Source organism: Physella acuta, unplaced genomic scaffold (genome assembly GCF_028476545.2).
Source record: "Physella acuta isolate Inbredline_101_S28 unplaced genomic scaffold, ASM2847654v3 ptg001574l, whole genome shotgun sequence".
Taxonomy (NCBI): Eukaryota; Metazoa; Mollusca; class Gastropoda; family Physidae; genus Physella; species Physella acuta.
Genome location: NW_026733088.1, coordinates 110,714 through 126,165, shown reverse-complemented (window position 1 = coordinate 126,165; position 15,452 = coordinate 110,714). Strand labels below are relative to the sequence as shown.

The 15,452-nt window shown below is 38.0% G+C and overlaps 1 protein-coding gene across 3 annotated transcripts in view; it reads left to right on the top strand.

Moving 5' to 3' along the window:
- Positions 1 to 15,452, top strand: part of LOC131928943 (nuclear receptor subfamily 2 group E member 1) — a 48,412-nt gene that overhangs the window by 27,760 nt on the left and 5,200 nt on the right. For 2 of the 3 annotated variants that reach the window (XM_059285118.1, XM_059285117.1), the window contains exons 5-10: positions 1,891 to 2,229; positions 2,548 to 2,619; positions 4,251 to 4,474; positions 4,742 to 4,976; positions 6,930 to 7,106; positions 12,484 to 12,619. In XM_059285118.1, coding sequence (XP_059141101.1) covers positions 1,891 to 2,229; positions 2,548 to 2,619; positions 4,251 to 4,474; positions 4,742 to 4,976; positions 6,930 to 7,106; positions 12,484 to 12,619 — 1,183 coding nt within the window. The remainder of the gene's footprint in view (positions 1 to 1,890; positions 2,230 to 2,547; positions 2,620 to 4,250; positions 4,475 to 4,741; positions 4,977 to 6,929; positions 7,107 to 12,483; positions 12,620 to 15,452) is intronic. The other variant, XM_059285119.1, reaches the window with a different exon arrangement.

The following is a 15,452-nucleotide window of genomic DNA, read 5'->3' as shown; positions in this document are numbered from 1 at the left end:
GACTTTGACCGTTGGTCCCTAGCCAGATGATATTCTAATTCTGACTGGCCGGTCTACCATAGCCAGTCTGCGGATTGGCCGGCCAAAGGCCGAAATGAAGTAAAGTTTTGGACTTTGGCCGATCAATGGGAGGCGATATTGGCCAATGCGCGAATTGGCCGGCCAATGCGCTCATTGGCCGGCTCTCTTGGTCAAAGCCCGAAGAACTTAGCACTAAGATCGTATTTTGTACATTGGCCGGCCGATGCGCGCACTGGCCGGGACGTATCTGCCCATGATCTTCTAATTCGGGCTTTGGCCGGTCGTCCCTAGCCAGATGATCTTCTAATTAAGACTTTGGCCGGCCCACCATGGCCAATCCGCGCATTGGCCGACTTCGGGCTTTGACCGTAACATATATATATATATATATGGGCCTTTGGCCGGCCAGTCCGCGGACTGGCCCTGGTGGACCGCAGTGTTTCTTCCAAACTTTTTTCTCCGGGGGGCACTTGAAATTTTCGGGGGGGGGGGGCGGTAGACTTTCTTCGGGGGGGGGGCGGACACTGTTAAAAGTATATATTTTCTATATAAATTATATAAATTTCATTTCGTTCGGGGGGGGGGGGGGGCGGGGGGGGGGGGTCTGGGCGGTAAAAATTTTTCGGGGGGGGGGGGCTTGGCCCCCCCCCCCCCCGAAGAGATGCCTGGAAGAAACTCTGGTGGACTGGCCAAAGTCTTAATTAGAAGATCATGAGCAGATTTTGTTTTTTTTATGCCGTAAGGATCATGAAATTAAGTCTTTATTGATTATTAATTAAAGTAAATGACAGAAACATTCAAATTTTTTATTGTACTATAGTCTCAATCAATCAATATTATCATTTGTTACAACAAGTTGAACTTTTATGGCATTTAGAATTACATAGCAGCTTGTTATTTTTACACTTGCAGCGATTTGTTGTGCACTTAGTTGTGCAATTGCAGTGAGTGTAGTCTTGGCCTCTAGTTAATGGTTGTGAAGATGCGATGGTTCGTAGTGATTTATCCTCGATGCCAACTGACGACAATAATAGAGCAGTTTTTCGTGAAGAATTGAAAACTCACTTCTAGCTTACAGTTGTTTTAGAACACCATGTTCCGTTCCTAATTTGTAGAAACCGCCCTCGACAACTGCAATCACGCTTCGACCGGCCAATGTATGAAATACGATTTGAGTGCTAAGTTCTTCGGGCTTTGGCCAAGAGAGCCGGCCAATGCGCGCACTGGCCGGCCAATCTGCGCTTTTGCCGCACTTCGGGCTTTGACCGTAATATATATATATATATATATATATATATATATATATATATATATATATATATATATATATATATATATATATATATATATATATATATATATATATATATGGGATTTATATATATAGGAATATTTTTTTGCGGGTGGACTTTTTTTTCTAGTTCCGCCACTGCCTATGGATATGGCAAGATAAATTGATAACGATGTGTTCAGATTAGGTTAATGTTTTTGTAAGTCGGTTTAGGGTTTGTAATATTCTTATTGTAATGTTTGTAGTAATTTAAGGATAATGGGTTGGATAGGCTATAGGATTATTATGAAACAAAAAGCCAGGTGATAAGTTTAATTTTTGTTTATGATTAGCGCAGTTAGCAGGGCTAAAATTTATTTTGTCTTTTTGTCATTTTAATGATAACTTATTATAATGGAAGAACTAATGAGAGGAAATATCGTATTAACACGGAAGTACGTATGAAATTAAATGTTATCTTATTATGATGATAACGTTTTGGACTAAATGGTATCATATTATTACGGTAGTACGTATAAAGTCAAATGATAGGAAACACCTTTGTTCAGTTTTGAACTCTAAAAACATTTTACCTGTAGGTTTTTTTCATGGATTGCCGTCAACGTTAATTAGAGACACGTCATCCGCGATACGAATATTTGACAAGTTATGTCACCCATCTATGTCCATCAACCCACACGTAGAAACTAGAGGACTGGATCAAACAGGACAGGAAAATACTTGCGTTGTCCAGATGGAGGGGAGGACTGGCTTCATGCATGGCAACACTATATTACCAGCCCCATTAGTCAACACACCAACACATGGCAACATTTGCCATAGCAACATCTCCGGACAAGAATTTGAAAAAAAAACAGAGAACAATTCATCCAAACCCACCAGCCCGGAGAAAATTAATTCATTAGATACATTGCAAGGTTAGGAATTTAGTTCAACTTACTGATATGTGATTTCAAAACAGAATTTTCCCAGAGTTGAGGTTATCGTTAGACTTGTTCATTGCTTTATCCGCGGCATATACAACTCTAATATATATTTCAGACCTAAAAACCCAATCTAGCCATATTGTATGCAAACAATATGGCAAGATGGGTTTTTAGGTCTGAAATATATTAGATATATAGTATATATATATTATATATAGTATATATTATTTATTTATTTATACTATTTATATTATATATACAAGCTGCATACCCATGCTTCGCCACGGTTAATCTTTTGTTTTAAATCAGGGGTCTCCAAACTTTTCAGTCCGAGGGCCGCATTACCTATCAAATTTCAGTTCGGGGGCCAGTTTCTTTCAGGTAAGTCTTTGATTTTTCTGGTCAAAATTCCTCAGCCATCATCAACAAACGTTTTTTTCCGTGGACAAAATGATCTCCGAGGGCCGGATGAGAGGACCTCGCGGGCCGCATACGGCCCGCGGGCCGTAGTTTGGAGACCCCTGTTTTAAATGTACCAAGTTGGGAACAGAACAAAACCAAACACAAACTCAAAGGACAACAAATGCAAAAAAACAAACGCAAACACAAACACAAACACAACGCAAACATAAACGCAAACATAGATACAACTACAAACGAAAACACAAACACAACTCAAACTAAAACACAAACGCAAACAGAACGCGAAAACAAATAAAGCGCAAACGCAAACCCAAACCCAAACGCAAACACAACACAAAAGCAACACGCATCGGGTAATATTAAACACAAACGTAAACACAAATACAAACACAAACGCAAACACAAGCACAAACAGAACGCAAATGCAACATGCAAACGTAAACACAAACACTAACGTAAACACACATGGAAATATATAAGAAAACAAACGCAAACTCAAACAAAATCGCAAACACAATGCAAACGCAATCACAAACGCAAACACAAAACAAAATCCAAAGGCAAACACAAACCCAAAAGCAATACGCAACACGCAAACACAAATACAAACACAAAAGCAAAAACACATGCTTTCATTGACGTCCGCACCAACAGCGAACTTTTCTCACATTCTCTAATTTAACCATTCCTTTAAATAACAAAAAAAAACTAAAAAAAAAAGCTATAAAACTCTGTAACGACTTATCAGAAAATAATATATAATAAAAGAATTACTTAAATAGCAATAATTAGGGTGAGTTGAATTTCTTTTTAAATTACCTCCCCTGGCATAATTATTAAACATTTTAATTGATTTGTTTCATTCGACACTAGTGTTATTACTATGAATCAATTTTTTCTAGAAATAAAAGCGAATATATTATTTGACATAAATTCTTTTAATATGTTTTAGCAATAATCGTGTATTGAATATTTTCTGTAGGTTCCTTTGTTGAAGTATAGAAACGAGTAAAAACTTTGCAGACTATCAAAAAATTAAGTCGTTACATAAACAGACTCCATTAGTTATAATAAGACAGTGTGATGCAAGCAAAGTCACGGCATGTGATGCTTACTTTTATTATCCCAAAATAGCGATGACGTAAGGACGGACTGGCACACTCCCTGGCCGCTTATATTATATATATATATATATTATATATATATATATATATATATATATATATATATATATATATATATATATATATATATATATATATACTCACACTCTCCAAGCTCCGTGAGCGAAGACAAAATGGGTATACTGATAACGGAAGGTAGGACGGGAGTGCAAAATGAGTACGAAAAGAAAGACAATGGCGGCTTATATTATTGATATGTATATATAAACACATACATATATACACACCCACATACAAAACACACCCACACCCATATATATATATATATATATATATATATATATATATATATATATATATATATATATATATATATATATGAGGAGTCAGATTGGCCTTATGATGATGTTTTATATGATACATGTTCTGTTGCGTTTTGCTTTGATATAATTTGATAAATTCCAGAATCAATGTCAAGTCCACCGATGTCAAGTCCACCGATGTCAAGTCCACCGATGTCAAGTCCACCGATGACAAGTCCACCGATGACAAGGACACCTTCCAAATTGTGTGTTTCCTCACCTGGTGTGCTCATGCCCACACCAATCAACCCTCTCCACTCTGCTCACCTGCCCTTCTCTGTCTACCTACCTTACAACATGACCACAGATACAGGACCATGTTTTCAAGTAAGTTTTTTCCTTAAAGAAATGGAGTACACTTTAAATGACCCCCATCCCTTATCTTCATTTTCAAGCCTAATTATAAATTTGTATTGTTAAAGTTGTAGTCTTAGTCGTGCCTAAGGCCATGAAATTCTATGCTAAATATAGACCCTTGTCTACTGTATTTAAACATAAGTTATCAGATAACAAAACCATAAAATTTTGCTTTCAGAAATTAAAATCTTAATCCTCTACCGAGGGGTTGCTCATCATTTTAATTTTTTCTTTTAGTTTCTCAGTTCGCCGCTGTCCCATCCTTTTTTTTCCTTGGCAAACGGAGCAAGTTTACCAATCCAGAAAGTAATTTCATTGGCTGAGGATGTACTTTTCTCGTGCGCCAAGTGGGCAAGGTCACTCCCAGCCTTTATTTCATTGGATGAATTTGACCAGAGGGCGCTGTTGGAGACTACATGGGGAGAGCTCTTTGTGCTTTTTGCTGCCGAAAAAGGATTTCATTTTGATACAAGTATACTTTTTAAAATACTTGAAGTAAAATAAGTTTTTTTAAATTATTTTTAAAAACATTTATGAATATTTCACAGTTATATCATTATATTATCTGTCATCTTGAAGACAAACAGTCCATTAATCAGGGACAGAAGTACATCGTAACAAACCATTAACCAAAATGTTCTAAAATCGCTCTAAATGTACATTTATTGTTCTATAGAGGATTCATTCATCCAAAAAGTCTGTAGGCTGTCAAAGATTATGTAGGCAGTCATCTAATCACTTGGCAGTCATACATTCTGTAGCCAGACATACATTATGTAATCAATCACACATTATGTAAGCATTCATGCAGTCTGTTTGACCACATGTGTTTTCTTATCAGAGGGTTTTGATCACAGGTGGTTTGTCAACGGGTGTTTTATCACAAGCGCTGTGTGCGGCTTTGATCACAGGTGTTTTATCCATATAGGGTCTTTGATCACAGATGGTTTGTCCATATAGGGTCTTTGATCACAGATGGTTTGTCCAATGCTGGCGTTTGATAAAAAGCGCTTTGTCCACATATGGAAAGGGTTAATTTAAAAAGTTTTGTAATTATATTTTAAATTGCGGCAGGATGTAATAGCATGTTAATTTTTCTGCCATTTAGTTAACCATACAAGTATTACCTCTTTGACTATACTGTTGACATGTTTTTTTATCCTTTTTTATCCTTTATATATGCTATGTATTTTCAAGTACATCTACATTATTTATTTTTGAAACTAGTTATATGTCGAATTATTCGTGTTCCATTTATATTTAAAATAAATCTATGAGGTCTAGCACCAGCCTTTATGTGGAGACTAAAATATCCATCTTGACTATTTTAGTACATGTTAATTTATATTAATGGACTTTCATAAAACATGTATAAAATGGTATTAATTGTATCATTAATTAAAATTAAAGTTGCAGTTTATAATTACTATTTTAAATTCTATGCATTATCCCCCCCCCCCCTGCGGTCAAAGCCCCGTTGTGGTCAAGGCCCCGCTGTGGTCAAAGCACATGTGAAAAAAAAACACAAAAAAAGAACGCGGGAACCCATTACAAAGTTTCCAGATTCATTGTCTTTGACCGACTTGCCAAATAAGAAGGAACACTATCCATAATTTTCGTTGGACGTAAATAAGAAATTTTAAAACGATTATTCCAAGCCAGAAATGAGTTCGAGCCAATCTCTGTGTGGGTTGTGGTCTCGTGATGGATATACTTTGCAATCAAATGATTTAAATTAGAATTTAGTGAGACTGTCTTCTAATATATATATATATATATATATATATATATATATATATATATATATATATATATATATATATATATATATATATATATATATATAATAAGGGGGTCCGTAAAAATATTGCAGGAGAGGGGGTGGGGCGTTTTAATAAGTTTTGCCTTGGGCGCTAAATAACCTGGCGCCGGCACTGCATGTAACGCCCCTGACACAGGAGTGGTCGTCAATATTTGTCCTACCTCAGTATTACGAAGGTTGATTAAATACACTCAAGGCTTTCATAGAACAACTTATCTCTATATTATTTCAAAATGTAATGCAATTAAGTAACCTTCTCTAATCTCATCCATTACATTGAAAGAATCGTCATTTTTAACTGCAAAATACTAATCGCGCCATTTATTAATAACATTTGCTGGAGAAATCGTAAATTATGCATTAATACAATTTGCCTAGTTTTATCAACTCACAAATCAGCTGTAAATCCTTTTGATTTACGCTAGAGAAAAAACGCATCCTCTTCTCCCCCAAACCACCCCCCCCCCCACTCTCCGGTTTTTACCGGTCACTATTAAGGTATTTATTTTACCGTTACACAATCAAGGTAGAAGACAATTAAATTTGTCGCCCCACCCACTAACTACGCCACTGTTTATTAAAGTAAGCTTTGTTTGACTTCAGACGCCATCCTTTCGACGTTCGACTTCGCTCACGACGTCTCTGTGAAGCATAGCCAGGCTCTGCTCAACTTGTATGGCCAGCTTCAAGAAATTCGTGACGTCATCAACTGTTTTCAAGTTCTGAAAGCTGACGTCACCGAGTGGTCATGGTTGAAATCAATAGTGCTCTTCAGATATTGTAAGTATTCATTTGCTTCATCAATTATTAATTGCAGTAGGGTTGGCAATTGCTTATTGGAGCATAAAAAGTCTAACATACACATAGAGCTATGGCTGTATGTATTGCTATGTATTGCACGTCTAAACTACCAGTGATTATACTAAAGTTGGCCCCAAAGAAACAACTCTACCACCCTACCACCCTACCACTCACCAAATCGACATTTTTCAAATCAAATGAGCAAAAAGGCCTTCGACACATAGCTCCCGACAATGAGGTTCCAGTTATTACGTCTCACCCTTGGGGATAGGGATAGGGTTAACCATAACTCTAACTGCTAGCCCTTGGGTTAGGGTTAACCATAACTCCAACTTGGTTAACCATAACTCCAACTTGGTTAACCATAACTCCAACTGCTAGCCCTTGGGTTAGGGTTAACCATAACTCCAACTTGGTTAACCATAACTCCAACTTGGTTAACCATAACTCTAACTGCTAGCCCTTGGGTTAGGGTTAACCATAACTCCAACTTGGTTAACCATAACTCCAACTTGGTTAACCATAACTCTAACTGCTAGCCCTTAGGTTAGGGTTAACCATAACACTAACTGCTAGCCCTTATGTTAGGGTTAACCATAACTCCAACTTCTAACCCTTGGGTTAGGGTTAACCATAACTCTAACTGCTAGCCCTTAGGTTAAGGTTAACCATAACACTAACTGCTAGCCCTTATGTTAGGGTTAACCATAACTCCAACTTCTAACCCTTGGGTTAGGGTTAACCATAACACTAACTGCTAGCCCATGCCTGTACCACTACTTAGTATTAAGCTCCATCTGCAAATTAAGCTCCTGATATTTAACCTCCGGTCGTATATTTATATTTAGCTCCCATTATTAATTAATTACACTCCATCTTTGCATGATACGCTGGACTGAAATCAATCAGCGCCAGCACATAAATGTAAAGAAAGGGGTTGGTTACTATATTATCTATTGAATACCTTTACTAGTATATAGGAAGAGACCCACGCTTTTCCTTATAGATATTTAAATAGTAGTGTATCATTATATCCTAATATATAATTCCCCATGTGCGCACTTCTCTCTCTCTGTCCGCAAAATATTTTCGCCGGACATCACGTCAGAATCGGCAGCGATATATGAAGAACTTTTTACGGACTTTTGTTGAAAATAATATGTTAGATGTTTTAAATGTATAACCACAATTTTATTTAAAGAAGAAAAATAAAAAATAAAGGCGTATTCGAATATAGAGAAACAGTATTATTTATGCAACCAGAAAAGTGTATAAACTTGGGACAAGAACGCATTTAACAATGACGTCGCTTATTGTTTACACTAAAACACTAAAACAAGAGCACGAAACTGATGACGTCATCTTCCGAGTTTAGAATTTTTAAAAATGAACTATTTCATTCAAATATGATTTAGAGCTAGATCTATGTACGCTATGAAATGTATACAATACGATTTTCTCGGCCTAAACTTAAAAAAAATTATTTTATCTATTTGGATTCTAGATCTAGAGATTCTAGATCTAGCGATTGATCTAGATCTAGATGTTCTAGATCATCTAGATCTAGATGATCTATAAAGCTAAGTTGTCGGGTGCCCGATAGGGCACTTCCCGGCGCCGCAGTTGCTTCAAATTTGGCAGGATCTTGCCTTGGGACGACAGAACACGGGGGCCGGTTGGCCGAAAAGTCTACGATGAGGGGGTCAAAATTCTCAATGTTTTCGAAAGCCTAAGCGAAGCTGAGCAGCATGCCTAGTGTTTAAAGAAAAACCTTTATTTTTCGTACATTATTACTTAAAAGTTTGTTAATAAAACGATTAAATGCACGTTTTTTTGAGTACACCAATTTTTTTTAAATACAATAGAATTGCATTACTAGAAATTTTTTGCACACCAAATGAACATGATAATGCGCGTATAATAGAACAGAATAGTACTAGGCACCCTACTTATTTCAGAAAAAATTTAATAAATTCATAAAAAATGAATTAGTCATCCACTCAAGTCAAATTTGATATCATATTGTATTTTCATTGGGTCTTGATACAAGTGCCAATTTGAAAAGAATCGATCAGTTAGAAGTGCTCGAAATTTTGCTCGGCCGTTTCGATCTATGACTACAGACAGACAAAAGCACGACAGACCGAGGAAGTTCGAAAAAGCTTCTAAAAACGTGTTAATAACATGTTTTTAAATATTAAATAAATGATTTTCTTCAAATATATAATCATGCACTTATTTTTAAATAAGTATTTAAAAAAAGCGTGGACTACTGTATTATCTATTGAATACCTTTACTAAAATTTAAGAAAAAACCCACTCTTAACCTTTTGAAGAATGGACGCCAGCGAGAAAAGGCTCAAAGGTATTTGAGAGGCCCATAGATTAATTTAAAAATCATACACGGCGTAGTTACAATTATATGGTTATAAAATCCTGTCTGTCTGCTTTTTTTCGGACTTTACTAAAGATTGGATGTATTTGATGTTTTTAATATTTTCGGTAACTATATAAGAATTAAAAAAAAAAAAAAGCAAAAACAATTTGATTTTCACGAGTAATAGCGACATAAACAATGGCATCCTGCTATTCGATAGGCCGCCATAAATTTTATTGTACACATTGTAAGCTAAAAAAAGAAAAACTAGGTCATGGGTTTTAAATTTGCATTGTTATTTAAACACTTGATCTGCAAAGTTTTGTAAACAAAAAAAAAAAACAACTATAAAGTGGGGCTGTAAGAAATCGGTCACGGAGTTCCTGTACAGCCAATCAATGTTTGTCTAACGAAAGTGAAACATCGGGTTATAACTTAGGCTTGATGAAAATAAATAGAAATGTAGCCTTTAACTCAAACAAATTATTTTCAAGTTCTCTGGATCTGCAACTTTTATAGCATTGATTCTAAACATATTAAATTTCTGGATTAATTTTAGGCTTAAGTTTTTATTTTTTATTATTTTTACGGTCCTAAATCTAAATAAACCGGGAGTGATATCCCCTAAACTTTCTCGAATATTCTTATATAAAACAACAGGGGATGGGAACTCCATTTTAAATACTTAAAGTTTTTAAAATAGAATAAAATCTCGTAGAAAAAAAAAATTGCACACCAAGTGAACGCCAAATAAAATGTGCATAATAGTGCGCAATATTATTAGTACTTTATAAATTTACATTAGTTTTTTTAAGAAATTAAAAATAGCGTAAATTACTACTTCCGGTCAACGGAAATTACTCAAAATTTGACAGAAGGTAGAGAATTAGATCTTTTACTTACATGTGAAATTTCATTTATCTTTCTGAAATAGAACCTAAGTTATAGGCTTTTGAAAATCTCAAAGTAGAAAAAGTACCACTTCCGGTTTTTGGAAATTGCTCAAAAGTTGATACGTATCAGCGATTTTGATAAAATACTTATATATGAAATGTCATCAACCTAGCTGTAACGGTACTCAAGTTATCGTGTTTACACACACACACACACACAGACAGACATACAGACATACGGACAAGATTGCAAAATTATGTTTTTCCGATTACAAGACTTTCTCTATACTTCGTATATACGAGAAAGTAAAAATGTTGAATAAAGAAATAATATTACATAGTTATAATACAAAATGAGATAAAATAAGAATATAATAGATGAATGAGAAATGTTGCATGAGTCAGTAAGGGAGGTCATTAAATAATTGTTGTTTTAGTTTAGTTTTGAATATATTTTCAGATCTAGATAGTTTTATTTTATTAAGAAGATTGTTCCACATATTGGAACCAGAGTAGGCGAAGCTATGTTTTTGGAAGAAATTATAAGGGATCGGTAAACTAAGACGACGATTTAATTTTGTGTTAAGTGATACTCTATTTCCGGTCCTAGGTGCTTTGACCACAGGTGCTTTGACCATAGGGGTTTGACCACCGCGGAGCTTTGATCACAACGGGGCTTTGACCACAGAGGGGGGGGGGGTGCATAATTTATAGATTTGAAAATAGAAATTATAAACTGCTATTTTAATTTTAATTTATGATACAATTAATACAATTTTATACACGTTTCCTGAAAGTCCATTAATTGAAATTAACATGTACTAAAATAGTCGAGAACGATATTTTAGTCTTCACATAAATGCTGGTGCTAGACCTCAAAGATTTATTTTAAACATAAATGGAACACAAATAATGCGAAATATAACAAGTTTTACAAATAAATAATGTAGATGTACTTGAAAATACAAAGCATATATAAAGGATAAAAAACATGCCAACAGTATAGTCAAACAAGTAAAACTTGTACAGTTAACTAAATGACAGATGAATTAACATATTATTACATCCTGCCGCAATTTAAAATAAAATTACACAACTTTTAAAATTAATTCTTACCATATTTGGACAAAGCGCTTGTTATCAAATGCCAGCATTGGACAAACCATCTGTGATCAAAGACCCTATATGGACAAAGGCGGACACAGCGCTTGTGATAAAACACCCGTTGACAAACTACCGGTGATCAAAGACCCTCTGCTGAGAAAATACCTGTGGTCAAACCCCCTATGGTCAAACCCCCTATGGTCAAAGCCCTTATGGTCAAAGCTCCGCTGTGGTCAAACCACCTATAGTCAAACCCCCTATGGACAAAACTCCGTTATGGTCAAAGCCCCGCTGTGGTCAAAACACTATGATCAAAGCCCCTATGGTCAAAGCCCCAATGTGGTCAAACCACCTATGGTCAAACCCCCTATCGTCAAAGCACCTGTGGTCAAAGGTCCGCGCACCCTATTTCCGTTTTCTAAAAACCTATGTGTTGAGTACCGTTTCAGTAAGGTATACGAATGCTATAGGTATAAGACCTTATTCTCTTGATTCTTTCAAACTGTGACTTCCGACGGACGCAAGTATTACTTTACACTATTTCTGAAAAAAACAACCCATAAATTACTTCTACCGGACCGATTTCTTTAAAACTTTATATGCAGATCTAAACTCGATGACAATGCATGGTGCCAAATTTAGCTGATTAGATGTTTCAGTACCTTTTTAAAAAAATCAATCAATTTTTCCTTTATCAAGCTCTAATTTTCAGCTCTATAATACACATATTTTTCTGGTGAGTAATTATTTTTTCCACGCGATACTTTTTCATTTAAAATTTTTAATATACGAGAAAGTTTTTAGAGATCACTCCCGCTTTTTTTATGCTTTATAAAAATATTACAAATAAACCGGGAGTGATCTCCCCTAAACTTTCTCGAATATTCTTATATAAAACAACAAGGGATGGCAACTCGAGATATAGGCATGATTTTAAATCCATTTTTAATTACAATCTTTAGGTTGTATGTATTTTTTCTAGATGCAAAGGGGATCCAAGCAGTCGCAACCGTTCACCGCTTGCACGAAGGGGCTCACAGGTCGCTGATGTCACACTGTGCTAGCTCCTACACCACCGATCTTCTAAGGACCAACCGTCTTCTTCTTTTGTTACCAAGGTGAACCATTTTTTGACTAAAGAATCCAAAGAAATACATTTTATTCCTAGCCAGTGTCTTTATCAGGGCTATCTTTTATGCTAACGAGTCTATAGCAGGGGTCGGCAACCTTTTGAAGCGGAAGAGCCAAAAGTTACAACTTTCAAAATTTTCCTGGTGTTAAAGAGCCACTAACAATTTTTTGTTTTAAGTATTTTATTTTTTTATTAAGATTATTAGTATTTGTGCAAGGAGCTGGAGAGCCGCATCCTGACATCAAAAGAGCCGCATGCGGCTCGCGAGCCGCAGGTTGCCGACCCCTGGTCTATAGATAAGTTTATCCGTATTTACAAGCTTTGAGTGGATTCTTCGTGCTTTTGACTTGATGGGGAGACCACTTGTGAAGAAAAATGTATGTTACACGGTGTGGGAGATCAGTATTACAGTCCCTTTTTTAACCCAGTCGTTTTTGTTCCTGGTCCTGGGTCTCCACAATGTCAACTTTTGGCAGTTTAGGATGGGACAGTAGCAAACTAAGCTGTCAAAAGAATTAGTTACATCCCCTAATGATTATTTCAATCTTACTTCTTTTTTCAATTTATTATATATATATATATATATATATATATATATATATATATATATATATATATAACTGTATAAAACTACGATGTAAATAACGATTGAGCTGTTAAAAATACTTTTTAGGAGGACTTATATGGCTATAGCTGTTGAAAGAGACAAATGTCTCATTTTACTTTAGATATAGTCTATCATCATCATCACTACACGTCACCCCAGTTCTGTTTTCTCAACTCCAGGTGTAGCTTACCTTTGTGGTGTCATGTGACTCCAGGTGTAGCTTACCTTTGTGGTGTCATGTAACTCCAGGTGTAGCTTACCTTTGTGGTGTCATGTGACTCCAGGTGTAGCTTACCTTTGTGGTGTCATGTGACTCCAAGAGTAGCTTACCTTTGTGGTGTCATGTGACTCCAAGAGTAGCTTACCTTTGTGGTGTCATGTGACTCCAGATGTAGCTTACCTTTGTGGTGTCATGTGACTCCAAGAGTAGCTTACCTTTGTGGTGTCATGTGACTCCAGGTGTAGCTTACCTTTGTGGTGTCATGTGACTCCAGGTGTAGCTTACCTTTGTGGTGTCATGTGACTCCAAGAGTAGCTTACCTTTGTGGTGTCATGTGACTCCAGGTGTAACTTACCTTTGTGGTGTCATGTGATTCCAAGAGTAGCTTACCTTTGTGGTGTCATGTGACTCCAGGTGTAGCTTACCTTTGTGGTGTCATGTGACTCCAAGAGTAGCTTACCTTTGTGGTGTCATGTGACTCCAGGTGTAGCTTACCTTTGTGGTGTCATGTGACTCCAAGAGTAGCTTACCTTTGTGGTGTCATGTGACTCCAAGAGTAGCTTACCTTTGTGGTGTCATGTGACTCCAAGAGTAGCTTACCTTTGTCGTGTCATGTGACTCCAAGAGTAGCTTACCTTTGTGCTTACAGTCTCGAAGTCCCGTCGCAAAGTTTTTTTTGTCGACCTATTTCGTGCATTCCCTGAGGGTTCTATCTCAATGCCTGCTTAGTGATGTTGGTTGGCGGTCTGCGCGGTGTTTGCCCTACCCATCTGCTTGGTGATGTTGGTTGGCGGTCTGCGCGGTGTTTGCCCTACCCATCTGCTTGGTGATGTTGGTTGGCGGTCTGCGCGGTGTTTGCCCTACCCATCTGCTTGGTGATGTTGGTTGGCGGTCTGCGCGGTGTTTGCCCTACCCATCTGCTTGGTGATGTTGGTTGGCGGTCTGCGCGGTGTTTGCCCTACCCATCTGCTTGGTGATGTTGGTTGGCGGTCTGCGCGGTGTTTGCCCTACCCATCTGCTTAGTGATGTTGGTTGGCGGTCTGCGCGGTGTTTGCCCTACCCATCTGCTTGGTGATGTTGGTTGGCGGTCTGCGCGGTGTTTGCCCTACCCATCTGCTTAGTGATGTTGGTTGGCGGTCTGCGCGGTGTTTGCCCTACCCATCTGCTTGGTGATGTTGGTTGGCGGTCTGCGCGGTGTTTGCCCTACCCATCTGCTTGGTGATGTTGGTTGGCGGTCTGCGCGGTGTTTGCCCTACCCATCTGCTTGGTGATGTTGGTTGGCGGTCTGCGCGGTGTTTGCCCTACCCATCTGCTTAGTGATGTTGGTTGGCGGTCTGCGCGGTGTTTGCCCTACCCATCTGCTTGGTGATGTTGGTTGGCGGTCTGCGCGGTGTTTGCCCTACCCATCTGCTTAGTGATGTTGGTTGGCGGTCTGCGCGGTGTTTGCCCTACCCATCTGCTTGGTGATGTTGGTTGGCGGTCTGCGCGGTGTTTGCCCTACCCATCTGCTTAGTGATGTTGGTTGGCGGTCTGCGCGGTGTTTGCCCTACCCATCTGCTTAGTGATGTTGGTTGGCGGTCTGCGCGGTGTTTGCCCTACCCATCTGCTTGGTGATGTTGGTTGGCGGTCTGCGCGGTGTTTGCCCTACCCATCTGCTTAGTGATGTTGGTTGGCGGTCTGCGCGGTGTTTGCCCTACCCATCTGCTTAGTGATGTTGGTTGGCGGTCTGCGCGGTGTTTGCCCTACCCATCTGCTTGGTGATGTTGGTTGGCGGTCTGCGCGGTGTTTGCCCTACCCATCTGCTTAGTGATGTTGGTTGGCGGTCTGCGCGGTGTTTGCCCTACCCATCTGCTTAGTGATGTTGGTTGGCGGTCTGCGCGGTGTTTGCCCTACCCATCTGCTTGGTGATGTTGGTTGGCGGTCTGCGCGGTGTTTGCCCTACCCATCTGCTTAGTGATGTTGGTTGGCGGTCTGCGCGGTGTTTGCCCTACC